Source organism: Ovis canadensis, chromosome 1 (assembly GCF_042477335.2).
Source record: "Ovis canadensis isolate MfBH-ARS-UI-01 breed Bighorn chromosome 1, ARS-UI_OviCan_v2, whole genome shotgun sequence".
Lineage (NCBI taxonomy): Eukaryota > Metazoa > Chordata > Mammalia > Artiodactyla > Bovidae > Ovis > Ovis canadensis.
Genome location: NC_091245.1, coordinates 259,146,501 through 259,160,973, shown reverse-complemented (window position 1 = coordinate 259,160,973; position 14,473 = coordinate 259,146,501). Strand labels below are relative to the sequence as shown.

At 50.6% G+C, this 14,473-nt stretch overlaps 1 protein-coding gene across 4 annotated transcripts in view; it reads left to right on the top strand.

The window, feature by feature from the left end:
- Window positions 1-14,473, top strand: part of TMEM108 (transmembrane protein 108) — a 420,950-nt gene that overhangs the window by 395,771 nt on the left and 10,706 nt on the right. For all 4 annotated transcript variants that reach the window (XM_069565912.1, XM_069565916.1, XM_069565924.1 and 1 more), the window contains one exon: window positions 7,795-9,222. In XM_069565912.1, the coding sequence (XP_069422013.1) occupies window positions 7,795-9,222 (1,428 nt within the window). The remainder of the gene's footprint in view (window positions 1-7,794; window positions 9,223-14,473) is intronic.

Sequence of the window (14,473 nt, the reverse complement as noted above, 5' to 3'; positions counted from 1 at the left end):
GAGGGCTGAAGAATTGATGCTTTTGAACTGTGGTGTTGAAGAAGACTCATGAGAGTCTCTTGGACTGCATGGAGATCCAACCAGTCAATTCTAAAAGAAGGAAGTCCTGAATATTCATTGGAAGGACTGATGCTGAAGCTGAAACTCCAATACTTTGGCCAACTAACGCAAAGAACTGACTCATTGGGAAAGACCATGATGCTGGGAAAGACTGAAGGCATGAGGAGAAGGGGACAACAGAGGATGAGATGGTTGAATGGCATCACTGATGCAATGGACATGAGTTTGAGCAATCTCCGGAAGTTGGCGATGAACAGGAAGCCTGGCATGCTGCAGTCCACAGGGTCATAAAGAGTCGGACACGGCTGAGTGACTGAACTGTACTGAACATTTAAGATTTACTCTCTTAACAAGTTGCAAATGTACAATAAGTACTGTAGCCCAGCAGCCTCCTCTGTCTGTGAGATTTTCCAGGAAAGAATACTGGAGTGGGTAGCCATTCCCTCTCCAGGGATTATGAACTATAGACAATATGCTATACATTATATCCAAAATTATTTATTATAACTGGAATTTTGCCTACCTTCCCCCATTTCCCCTGTGCTCTATTCCCCACGTATGGTAACCACCAATGTGTTCTGTATTTCTGTGAGTTTGATTTTTATTTTATTATAATTTTATTTAGTTATTTATTTTTGGCTGTGCTGGGTCTGCATTGCTGTACAGGCTTTTCCCTAGTTTGTGGTGAGCAGGGGCTACTCTCTAGTTGCGATGCGTGGGCCTCAGTAGTTGCGGAGCGTGGGCTCAGTAATTATGGTTCCCAGGCTCTAGAGCATCGGCTCAACAGTTGTAGCACACAGGCTTAGCTGCATATGGGATTTTCCTGAACCAGGGACCAAACCTGTGTCACCTGCTTTGGCAGGCAGATTCTTTACCACAGAGCCTCCAGGGAAGCCCTGATTTTTATTTTAGATTCCACACATAAGTGAGATCATATGGTACTGGTCTTTCTCTGTCTGGCTTATTTCGGTTAGCGTAATGCCCTCAAGGTCCATCCACGTTGTTGCAAATAGCAGCAATTACTTCTTTTTGTGGCTGAGTAATCTTCTGTGTGTGTGTATGTGTGCACGTGTGTGTGTGTAATACCACACTTCCTTTATCCATTCATCCATTAGTAGACACTGTGCTTGTTTCCATGTCTTGGCTATTTACATAATGCTGCAGTGAACGTGGAGTTGCAAATATCTCTTCAAGATAGTGATTTTTGTTCCCTACAGTCATGTACTCAGAAGTGGAATTGCTAGATAATATATTAGTTCTATTTTAATATTTTGAGAAAACTCCATCCTATTTCCCATGTTGGCTCTAACCAGTTTCCATTCCCACCAACAGTCCACAAAGATTCCCTTTTTTCCGCATCCTCACAACACTTGTTATCTCTTATCCTTTTGATTATAGTCATTCTAGTGGGTGTGAAGAGATATTTCCTTTGTTTTTTTATTGTGATTTTGATTTGCATTTCTCTGATAATTAGTGATACTGAGTGCCTTTTCACATACCTGTTGGCCATCTGAATGTCTTCTTTGGAAAAACATCTATTCAGACCCTCCAAGCATTTTTTTAATTGGATTATTTGGACTTTTTTGCTAGTTGAGCTGTATGAGTTCTTATATTTTGGATATTTAGGAGAGTTTCTTATTCTTCAGCAAACATTTGTTGTGGCTAAGGTACTGGGCTAGATATGGGGAAATATCATTGATGCAGACACAGTCTCTGCACTCTGGCAGCTTAGAGTTCAGACAGTGGGCGTTTGAAACAGGACACTGGGCATTTCCATTTAGAGAGATAGGGGTTGGATCAAGGATAGGAATGGTGGTTACAGGCACACAGGAGGGGCTTCTAACAATGGCTTCAAGACCCAAGAGGAAGGAGTACTAGTTGGAAAATGCTTGTCCCCAAATGAACTGAGTGACTAAGGCAGAGAAGCAAAAGCTGAAGATAAAAGGTGGTGTCGTTGCCAAGTGTTTCTGCTTGGGGGGAAATTTTTGTTTTGTAGCTATGGTCATCATAGCCCCTACTATTGTTATATCATTGCCTGTCTTCATAAAGCATAGGACATTTTCCTGGATGAAAACTTTCTCAGTACCTAGGGTCTCGAGCAGCCAGGATCAGAGAATCTGTGTTTAAATCCTGACACTGCTACACGATGGTCATTTTTACTTCAGATGAATGACTTAACTGTTTATTACCATGGAGATGGTTGGAGGTCTCACGTTTGTCATTCTTCCTTTTTCCCTGCTACCAGGAGACGAGCTTGTGTGTGTGTGTGCTCACATGTGAGTGCACATGTTTTTGATAGAAAGCTGTGATCTGTCAGCTTCAGAGTTGCAGCACGAAGTGAATTCATGCTAGCTGGAGGCCATAGGCGTGTCTGGGTCACCCAGGCCCATCTCGTGGGGTTTGCTTGCTCACATGTGTTCTAGAGATTGTACTCTGAGCAATAATTCTCAGTGGAGTCATGGATCTGATCAGTGCAACTACTGAATCAGTGATCCCCAGACATTTCTGGAACCCACCAGGTGATGGCCTCAGGTGTCTCTCAGAACTAAGCAAAACCCTCTGTGCTTTAAGTTCTGTGACCTGAAGCATGTCACCAGCAAGACTTGATAGGGAACATCTGGAAAGTGTCTGCCTGAGAAGGGAGTAGCAGCAAAGATACACACTCCCAAACTCCTTTTTGTCTTTATGAAAAAAAAAAAATCTGCCTTTCATAAAGAGGCCCAAGGTCAGAGGCATGAATACCTCTTCAGAGCAGTCACCTAGCTCATCTTAAAGTAAGTGATGTGCACTTATTATGAACATGGACAGAAACCATACTCTTAGGAATGACAAGCTTTTTGATCTTTAAAACAAAAGGATTTTGTTTTTAAAAGAAGTCCAGAGGATAGAGCACTAGAATACCAGACCCACAGTAATGTGAAGAGAGCCCTGTGGGCTGGTGTGTCATAGTACGTGGCCCAGAGTGAGGATTCCACTTCACTGGGCCTCAGCCTTCTCATCTGTCAGTGAAGGAGTTAGATACCAGGGAGCCCTAGTGCCCCTTCCAATTAAAAGACAATAGTCCTGAAATGAGAAGAGCCTGTTTTCTGGCAAGATGGTATGTTATTGCCCATGTAGAAAACAGACTTCATGATGGTCGAACTTGGTGAGCATTGATTCTCTTTTTTTGTTGTTGAAACATCAGATGCAGAAGCTAAATTGCAAAATAAAGTCAACTGACTAACTTAAGAACCTAAATGTTAATGCAGAGCCCCGAAATGGAGCTAGAAGGAAACAAATAGGAGGAAAGAAAAGTCAAACAATCAGTAATAGAAAATCAACTCCCAAAAGATTTTGAACCATTGCTTTTGAATATGCAGAGCGGAAAGGTGAGTGAACATGGTTGAGCGTGCGGACTCTGGGGCCAGGCTGCCAGGTTCAAATCACAGCTCACTATCCCAGGCTGTGTGGAAGGAGGCAGCTTCCTGTGCCTCTCTGTGCTGCTTCTCGTCGGCTGCAATGGGGAGCTAATGATACTACCTGCCTCATCAGGTTGTTATGAAGATTAAATGTGTCAGGAACAGGCTCAGCCCTTCAAATGGCACGTGGCATGCAGGAAGCACTCAGCACAGATTAGTCGTTTCTCTCTTCACCAATTCCCTCCTTGCCTTTACCGGATGCAAATATCATGCCCAATATGGGCTGTCGGCAGCCAACCAAATAAACAGAAGGAGGAAGGCCTTTCCTTCCTTTGGGTCCTGGGATCACTGGGCACTGGAATTGCAGATAGGAGGAGGCCTTCCTGCCACATCTGAGCACCCATCAATCTTTGGTTCCCACCCCCTACACTTGTCCTTATTCTGGCATCCTTTAAAAATCGGTTCTACATTTAAAACACATCAAGTAGGATTTTAGTTATAGTCTTGCCTACATATTTGGAATTAGAGCCGGCAAAATCTATTATGTAAATCTATGCAAATTATATTCAAAGAGGCAGTAGCCCCAGATTGTGGGGAGGGGAGTGAGCAGGCTAGCACAAAGGGCCTGGAGTGGAAATTTGCATCTGTTAGGGGAGCCCTGGGTTGAAGGCCTTGAGCAGTAATTGTGACAGTGTAAGCCTTTGCGTTCAGTGCTTAACCTTTTGTGCCAAAGAGGAGAGGCGATTTCCATAGTGAAGATGACAGTGGATGTTGAAGGAGGCATTTGGGCATTGTGGTGCTGTAGCAGTTTTATGAAACAAATGAAAACTTGCTTTGAAATGATGGCTGTAATCCAGGCCGTGTCCCGACCAGCTGTGTTCTTGGACAAGTCACTTAACTCCTTCCATTGCCCCTTCTGTGAAATGAGGGGACTGGACTAAGTTGTTTCGAGTGCCCTTCTCACTGTGACAGCTAAATGTCATCCTCTAGGTGAAAACTGTGCACCCAGGATGGCAGTATCCATTCATTGTACCAAAGCTTTCAAGTTTGAAGAAAAAAGGGCCCTAACAGTCCTCCTAGAGTGAAAATACCTTCAGGGGATGCTGGCAACTAGAAAGAGCTGCAGCAAGGGCACACATGTTTACTTCCCCTGAAAGTCTTGCAGGAAGGAGAACTCCAGTCAGCTGTATACTTCCCACCTGGGAGGATTTTAGCCCCAGGGATGTTCATGGTGGGAAAGTCAAGGGATTTCTTTCCATGAGTATTTTGAAGACCAGGGTGCATTAAGCCCTCTGCCTCTAGAGGCTGCAGAAGTTCCCCTGGAGGCCGAGCTTCCCCTCTCCTACCTCTGGCCTGTCCCTGGGGTCCCTAGGGGCCTCTCTAAAAACTCTGGGCTGCCCTTGATGCTGCTGCTGGAAGGCAACAGTGTCCTTGTCCTTGGTCAGGGGCCTCAGGTTGTTTGGAGCACATCTGTGCTCCACCCTAGAAATCCTCTGGGCCCTTAATTTTAACTCCAGCTGTTGTGGCAGCCACCAGCTGGGTACAGGTGTGAGCAGACAGGCCCTGCCCACAGCCTCGCTGACTCACTCAGGTGGGCCTCGTGGAACAGTGAGGAGGTGGGTGAGCAGCACTGGCAGTGGGAAAGGGAGCTGCTGGCAAGAGGTGCTCAGCTCCTGAGAGACCCCCAGCAGATTTGAGCTGCACCCTGATCAGTTTACAGCCTACCCTAGGATTGACTTTCCCTGTTTCACTCATCTCAGGCCCCCACGGCTGTCCCCTAGGGCCATTTCCCAAAATAAACTCCCTGCACACAAGCCCCAGTCTCCACTTCTCATTTTTTAGGAATCTCTAAGGTAAGACATGGGTATCAGTCTGTTGGATCTGCCACACAAGGTATCACCAGCCAGGGGGTTAAACCACAGGAAGTTATCACCTCACAGTTTTGGAGGCTGGAACCCCAAGATCTAGGTGCCAGCGGGGTTGGAGTAGTCTGACTCCTTTCTTCTTGGCTTGCAGGCAGCTGGCCTCTCACTGCCTATCGTGTGCGGGCATTCTTTGCATCTGTGTCCTGGGCTCATTTTCTTATAAGAACACCTTTCAGATTGGGTTAGGACCTACCCCATCAGCTTCATTTTGCCTTAATCAGCTCTTCAAAGGCCCTAACACACAGTTCCACCCTGAGATGCTAGCACTAGGGTGTCACATATGGCTTTGAGGGGAATGTGTTCAACACATTCAACACATTGAACCAGGGTGCTCGTGAGCCAACAGAGGCTTATTAGAGAATGTCCCTTAAAACCTCAGCAGTCACGACCACCAGCTCTAGGAATAGATTGTCCCTGTGGTGCTAAACTGCCAGAGAGGGGCTACAGTAAGCCTGAGCACATGGTTCTTTCTGTAGCTGCAACTTCCTGTCCTCTTCTCCTGCCTCGTATGTGCTGGGTGACCAGGAACTCTGTGCATTTTGGATATGCCCGGGTGTCTCATACTTCTCTCCTGAGGGGCTTTGGACACATTACTTAATCTCCCTCAGCCTCAACTTCCTGCCCCATCAGGTGGTTAATTTGAGGGTTCAATCAAGCATGAGAGGGCCAGAGTGATGCTCAGTAGCCAGATTTTAGGATTGACCCAGATAAGGAGAAAACACTGTTGGTGTATGGGCTAAACTATGAATGAAAGTGTGGAGAAATTCTGTCTTTTAAGGAGAATTGTTGGTCCTGGAGATGTGACTGCTATAGCCTCTACTCCATCTGCCATCCCTCAGCCTTCCCCACCCACTAAGCTAGACCTGCAGGGTGAGGGAGCACTGACCCACCCCATCCCCTCCCCTAAGTTGCAGGAGGCCTCAGTAGTGACCCTGAACCTTGCTTTGAAGCCATGTCAGGAGGTCTCCCCCTGTTTCCAGAAACTCACCAGAGCCCCTGTCTTCCCCTGCCAGCCTTGCTGACCACCCCAGGTTCCCCAGAATCACCACCAGGGCCCCTGCTTTGACCATTCATCCTGCTGGAATCTGTGGGGGAGGGAGGCCCCGAAAGGGTGACCAGTCAGAGGCCCACCTCTACCTGGGCTGGTCTGGGCGGCTAGCAGCGCTGAAGGAAGGGCATGTGAGTGACTGAGCAGAGGGCTCCTGTGAACGGGGGAGGTCTCAGGTCAGAATCAGACCGTAGAGGTCTGTCAAGCCCTCCCTGGTGGTAGGAAGCAGCTCTTCCTAGCCCGTGGATTGTACAGGGTGGCCTGTCTTCACGTTTATAATCCGAATAGATCCTACATATCACATTGATCTGAGGTATTATTCTTAAAGATGGGCACATGCTGTTGTGATTAATAAAATCCACACATCTTTAGAAGAGTTTTTAAGTGTATAGGTTTTTGTCCTTGTGCATTTTTCTCAGTGAACAAAAGCACACACACTCACCATCATGCAAAGTCCATAGCTTTCTGTCAATGCTCAGAAGGGCTCCTCCTACTCTGGAAGGCCAGGCACCACCAGTGGTCTTCCAGAGTTCAGCCTCATGAGCACATAGGACAAGCAGTTAACATAACAACCAAACAACCAGCTGGTGTTTATGCACTGCACCTTCTCTTGCAGGCTCTGTGCTAAGTGTTTTACAGGCAGCAGATCCAGTCACCCTCTGAATCCTGTCTGCTGCTGCCTGTTGGTCACCAAAGGCACTGAGATGTCTCTGCCTTGTTTTAGGATTGTTTGTGGATTTATATGACCTCACCCGGGCCCTGTTCATTTTCGTGTCTCCAGGGTCAAGGAGCGGGTAGACCCTCCTTAACTCTTTGGTGGGTGGGCGTGAACAAGCAGAGGTCTGTCATTTGTACCTGTGTCTAGTTCATAAATGGAGGAGTCTGAAAAGGCGTGGGTGCTGGTCAGCTCTGCCCACCCAAGCCCTGCTCAGTGACTCAGGGCGGCTCACACAGAGCTGCTGGCTTCCTTGTGGTCACACTTTGGATGGCTCGCTGGTGCAGAAGGCCAGCAGGCACTCGGGGGCCACAAGTCTTCCTCCACGCCCCTCCCCCAGCCCGTCTGAGCATCTGCCCTTGGGCGGAGGGCGGAGGCATTTCAGAGGCCCTTGGGAAGGGACAGGCCTGGCTGGTTTAGCTGTCTCTGGTTCCCCTGTGGTTGGGTTCTCTCTGGGAGGGGTGCTGGGTGGGACCAACCTGATAGATACCCCCAGTCCCCATGGTCCTGTGTGGGATGAGCGGGGGCCTCAGGGATCCTCCCACCGTTTCCCTTGAGTTCCCAGGTGCTTCAGGTTCATGGGCAAGGAAAGCACAGGGCTGAGCTGCTCCGGGGCATTTCATCTCTGCTCTCTGTCTCCCTCTCAAGGCTTCCTCCTGACCTTGGCGCTGACTGAAGCACTGGTATTTGCTGCCCAGGAACCATCTCCCAGGGAATCTCTTCAAGTCTCCCCCTCAGGCACCATCCCAGGCACCATGGTGACAGCTTCCCTCGGTTCCACCAGACATTCCTCCGTGGTGGCCACCCCTGCCTCCGTGGTGACCCCGACCCCTCATCCTGATGGACCCTCTTCACAGGCCGCAGCTCCCATGGCAACGACAACCCCCCATCTAGATGGACACCCTCCCACAAACACCATCTCCACCATCATGGCGACGGCATCCACCCCCCATTCTGAAGGGCCCCTGTCCACAGGGCCACTTCCTGCTGCCGTGGCAACCACATCCTCCCGTTCAGAGGGCCGCTCCCCTGGCGAGACTGCGCCCACCATCCTGCTGACAAAGCCAGGGGAAGCCACCAGCTGTGCCCCCACAGCCCCCTCCAGAGCTACCACACGCCGGCCCCCCAGGCCCCCTGGCTCTTCCCGAAAGGGAGCCGGCAGTTCACCACGCCCTGGCCCCGATGCACCCAGTGGTCATGCCGGCAGGAAGGAAAGCCAGCGGGGAAGAAACCAGAGCTCCACACATCTGGGGCAGAAGCGGCCCCTGGGGAAAATCTTTCAGATTTACAAAGGCAACTTCACAGGGTCTGTGGAGCCTGACCCCTCCACCTTCACTCCCAGGAACCCACTCTGGGGTTTCTCCTCCTCTCCACAGCCCCAGACAGTGGCCACAACCTCGGCGCCCAGCAGGACCTCGTGGGTACCACCCGCCACCCCCCTAGTGCCTGTGGAGGACAAGCCCAGCCTTAGCAGGGCAGACCAGGGGGGTGGTTCCACCTTCACCAGCCAAGGAGGGGAGCCAGACGCCACAGCAGCCTCAGGCACCCCTGCCAGTCAACAGCCAGTGCCTTCTCAGCGCCCCCTTGGTGACCCACAGGACGGCCCCCGCCACAGTGACTCCTGGCTTAGTGTCACCCCCGGCACCAGCAGACCTCCATCTACCAACTCTGGGGTCTTCACAGACACCACGGGGCCCATCCAGCCTGCCTTTGATGCCAGTGTCTCAGTCCCTTCCGAGGGGCTTCCTCAGGGAACATCCTCAGCCCCGCAGGCCCCAGCCCGCCCAACAGGGGCTTCAGAAAGCACTGTTTCCCAAGCCAAGGAGAAAGCTGTGGCTACCCCCACACCCACGATGATGGGCAGGGTGCCCAGTCCCCTCTCCACAGTGGTGTCCACAGCCACAGGAAACTTCCTCAACCGTTTGGTCCCTGCTGGGACCTGGAAGCCTGGAATGGCAGGGAACATTTCCCATGTGGCCGAAGGGGACAAACCCCAGCACAGAGCCACAATCTGCCTGAGCAAGATGGACATCGCCTGGGTGATCCTCGCCATCAGCGTGCCCATCTCCTCCTGCTGTAAGTGCCTCACACGCTCCCTTCTCCCCTGGCCCGCCACCACGGCAGTGTGCCCATCCCCACAATTCCTTTGCCCCACACTTGGGCAGTCCCCACCAAGTGGGCTGCAGAGTTCCCAGAACCCCAGGAGAGAAGGCAGCAGAACAAGAATCCCAGGTTATCCCACTCCTGGTCCCAAGCTCATCAGGCCATGGCTCAGATGCCCACTGATCATAAAGGCACAACTCCTAGGAGCTGGGAGTCAAGTCCAACTCTGCATTTTGCAGAAAGAAACACCAGGCTGGGGAGGGGACATGGTTTCCCCAGGACCCCAGATCTCATGAGAGGCAGGGTTAGAATGTGAGCTCAGAGCACCCATCTTCCAGCCCAGAGCTCATATCATGACACTACCCTGCCTGCTCTCATCTCTCACCACGTAACACCAACACCCCACAAGGTGAGAGCTGATGCTTCCAAACCGACAGCCTCCAAGTAGCAGAGCCCTTGGAGCCTTCCTGCCCACCTCTCTTCCATCACCCTTACTGCTGTTCTCTTCTCCTCCTCCTGTCTTCCCTCAAGAAAGACGAAAAGATGAAGTTTTGATTTTGCAGGAACTTCTATTAGCCTTGACAAAAACAGTTCTTATAACTAAATTGAGGCTTACAAGTTACATGTGAATTTAGCTATTTTATGGCTCCTCCCCATTTTGCTTGTCCATGAGTGGTGTGAAGTGGTACTTTGTGGACCTTGTCATTGCCTTTGCTCCCACTGGGTACATGGGGAAGGGCTCCCCTAGACCACAGCAATAGCGGGCCACCAGCGCCCCCTTGCTGCCACCATCACTCCCACCATCACTCCTGTATTGAAAACTCTAGGGGCTTCTTTCAGAGAAGGCAATGGCAACCCACTCCAGTACTCTTGCCTGGAAAATCCCATGGACAGGGGAGCCTGGTAGGCTGTGGTCCATGGGGTCACTAAGAGTCGGGCACGACTGAGCGACTTCACTTTCACTTTTCACTTTCATGCACTGGAGATGGAAATGTCAACCCACTCCAGTATTCTTGCCTGGAAAATCCCATGGACAGGGGAGCCTGGTAGGCTGCCGTCTATGGGGTCGCACAGAGTCGGACATGACTGAAGCAGCTTAGCAACAGCAGCAGCAGCAGCAGGGGCTTCTTTCTCCCTTTTTCAGTGCAGTGAAAGTGTTAGTTGCTGTCTTGTCTGACTCTTTGCAACCCCCTGGACTATAGCTCACCAGGCTCCTCTGTCCAAGGAATTCTCCAGGCAAGAATACTGGAGTGGGTAGCCATTTTCTTTCTCCAGGTATCTTCCCAACCCAGGATTGAATCCAGGTCTCCTGCGCTGCAGGCAGATTCTTTACTGGCTGAGCCACTGGGGAAGCCCTGTTCCTCCCTGACGTCTCCACAAAGAACCTGATGCAGTCACTCGGGACCCACGGCTGCCTTCATGTCTCCCCCCTGCACCTGATCTCAATTCTGTAGAGTTCTTCTGATGGCCTCACAGGAATCCCTACCATGCCTACCTTCCCCCCAGCCCCACCCCACACACAGACACCATCCAGGTGCCCCCTCAGTCCTTTCAGGGGTGAGAAACCCCTGTGCTCCCCACTTAGCCCCTTTCTCCTGTTAGCTGTTTCCAGCTCTCCTGGGGGCCTTGTAATTTCCCTGTTGTAAGTTACACTCTTTGGTTCTAACCTCTGCCCTCTGAAACCACACAAAACAAGTCCACCCACCAACCCCTGAGATATATGAAACCACTCTCAAGGGCAGGCTTTGCTTTTCCAAGCTGTTGTCCCTGTCCCTTTGAGTCTCTTCATGGGGCCACCTGGCCCTGGTCCTGCCCCTATATACCCCTCCAGTGGCCTCAGTTCATGCCTGCTCCCAGAAGAAGCACGGCACTGCCCGTGCCCGGCTGAGGCAGAGGAGCATGCATGGCAGTTCCTCTCTTTGGACACTTCAATCACATCCAGGCAACCTGCTCTGGCATCAGGTCCTCATGTCACACCATGGGCTCAGCCTGATCTCAAAGGGAACAAAGCCCCAGAAACTTTCTCAGAGGAGGCTATGCGGCCAGGTCTCCCAGCCTGTCTTCATGTCAAGCAAACATCAGCACAGGAGGTGTGTGCCTTTAACATTAACCTGATGTCTGCTTGGCATTGTATTCTGACAACATCCTTTTTAATCTGGAGTCTGGATTCCTTCCAGGAGCTGCCTCTCCCAGCTCCCTGTCTCCTTCTAGTTGATAAGCAAAGCAAACTTTCCATGTTGGGGAAAGTCCAGTCTGCTCAAGGACCCAGTGCGGGGAAAGTGAAAATGTTTACAGGTTGCATATTCATTCTTTCCTTAAGCAGATTTATTGTCACTTATGGGTGCACACAGATATTCTTAAAGCTGTGATTGCCCACTTCTAAAACAGAAGAATGATAATGAGAAAATATAGCACTATTAGCCAATAAATTATTAATAATGGTCATATTTAGAAGTAACCACATTAGAGACAGCCTTCTAATTTTCCATTCTTTCTATGTGTCTAGAGGCTCTAGTTTACAAAGGGAATTCCTACTATTTTTAATCATTCATCCTTAAAACAGACTAGCTAGAGCAATAAAATAAAAAGACGAAGCAGATACACCATACAGGTAAGAAGGAGTATGTTACCAAGTGAAGTGACTTGCCCAGGGTCCCAGTCACACCTGAGCCACCCCAGACCTGGTGGCACGATCCATTTGACTCAACAGCATCTCCCAAGTGCTCAGTGTGCCAAGCATTGTTTCAAGCACGAGGGACCCAGAAGTGTGTGACACAGCTTCCCCCACCCAGCTGCCTTTCCCTGTCCCTACCTGCACTCCCACAGCCCACAGCCACCTGGGTTTGCAGGTCTAAAAAGATGTCTCCAGCCCTTCTGCTATATATGGGTTTGAAATTAGATCAAATTTTACTGCAAAGCAGAAAACCCATGGGCTGCCTAAACCATGTGTAATAACATCAGCCAAGACAGAAGCGAGGACAAGCCTGGAACTGCACCGCGAGAATGCTTCTGGCACTGACAGGAGCCTTCAGCCACTGGGCGAGAGCATATTACTTCAGAAGGGAAGATTTCCCCTGGGACCCACAGCCCCTGCTTCCTTTGGTGTCTGCCTTGCACTTCCACCATCCTCAGGCCAAGCCCTCACTCAGCAGGGTTCCAGCCTGGCTGCCTCTGTCCTGTGGGACCATCGCTGGCCCTGTGAAGGTCCTGATGAGAGGGGCACTGAGAAAGAAGATGCTTGTCCAGCTTTAAAATGCTGTGCTGTTTGAAAGCTCATAGCCTGGCCAAGTCTAGGGGCCCCACAGTCAGACCTTCTCAGCAGCTACATTTATCCTAAAGCACACTCTCCAGCCCTCAAAGAAGAGTTTCCTCTTTGGCTAGTTTGCCAGATATTTCAGGCAATCTGCATTGGTAACAAAGTACATGCATAGATTGTCTCATCTGATTTTCTGAGTAGTCCGGGCCCTGGTCCAGCTTTTCTGGGGCTGCCTGGGCAGGCCGGCAAGTCCCCGGTTTCTGGTGGAAGCAGAGGGTGATTGTAGCAAGTCTCAGGTCTGTTCAAGAGGGGCTGTCACCAACCACACCTGCTCTTCAGATCATGAGCCCTTTTCTAGCAGCTGGAAGGATGTATGTTGCGCCAGGTCTGAGAAATGCTTTGTCTCCTGAGCCACACTGGAAACAGCCACACTCAGTTTCAGACGTGCTGAGAACTGAAACTGATTGGATCCAGGCCACATCTGGTCAGGGTCTGGGAGCTGGGTGGCTCCTGAGATGGTCTCTGCTGCCACCATCAGGACGCACAGCCCACCACCTCCTGCTGGAAGCCTCTGGGTCTGGTGCTGAAGTGGCCCCTGCTCTTGGCTGTCAGTGCTCTGGGTTTCCATCAGGAGGTCGGTTGTGTGGGTCTATCAGTCTCTCTTGCCTGGCCTGCACGTACCACATTCATTGTCGAGAATGTCTTCATCCAGCAGCAGGAAACAAGGCCAGTTACAGATATTTTTCAGCATCAATCCAAGTTGAGCCATCCAAAGCAGAGCAGCCTCTCCCTGACCCAGGACTCGTGAGAGTTCACATGCACATCACCCAGGACAGGCTGGCCTCCTTCCAGACGTACAGAAATCCCACTGGAGCAGCAGAGAGAATGCATCCTTATGCCAGGTGGCTCGTGGCTATTTTACCAGTTGTTCTGTGAATGTTACTCAAATCCGTATGTGCCTGGGTACCTTTACTCACAGACCCCAGTGACTTTGTAGTTATTTTAAAAAAGAAAGAAAGAAACCTGGGTCAGAAGTACTCTTTCCAGTTAAAAGAATAGATTAGGATGGGAAGTAAGCATGACCAGGTTTGTCTCCTTGGGGCTTATGAACCAACTGAAGGAGGTGGGGCAGCCTTTGAACAAGGCAGGCTTACCCGGGGTGTTCCGAGGCTGGACTAGAGTGTCCACTGCTCACAGCTCTTCCCTGTGCTTCCCAACCAGCGCCCCCCGCAGGAACCTTCTGGAGCCTCTTCAGGCACATCTCCATCCACCAGGCCAGAAAGTCAATGAGCCCCCAAACCTGCTTTCCCCAGGCCCGTCACCCAGTCCAGCCCGGCCTCCTTCCACACCCTGAGGCCTCCCTTGACCTGCCCCAACCTCTGGAGTGAGGAAATGATTGTCCACAGATGGGCTGGCACCACTCAGGTAATCCTTTCCTCCAGGGTTTCTGGTTTCTAATCTACCTAATGAGGGGCCAAACTAAGACATAAGAGCTCCCTGCCCTCTCTCATTTGCCTAACTTTAAACTCGTGTGAATAGCTTGAGAGGGACCCTGCTGTAACAGGAAGCCTTGACTTGGGAACCAGACACACCTGGATGTAAACCCAGCTCTCCCACTAGTTGCCCCTGGGACTTGAACAGGTTAACCCTTGGGCCACTGTTTTCTCACCTGCAAAAATAGGACTAATGTCCACTGTTAGTTCAAGGCCTTCAGGAAGCAGATACCAAAACAGAATTAGGCCTGCAAGAGATTTATTGGGGAAACACCTTTGAATTATTGATATAAAGGAAGAAGAAGGAGGTGGAGGGCTGGGAAGGAAAAGGCTGGGATGGCCAACCTGAGGAAGATTCCACGAGGTGAGGAGAGTCCTCAGACCATTAGAGGAGTTTCCTGTCCCACGGGAACAGACCTGCTCCATCAGTAATGGCTGGGAGCAGCCTAGGAAGGGTGGCCTCAGCACACCTGTG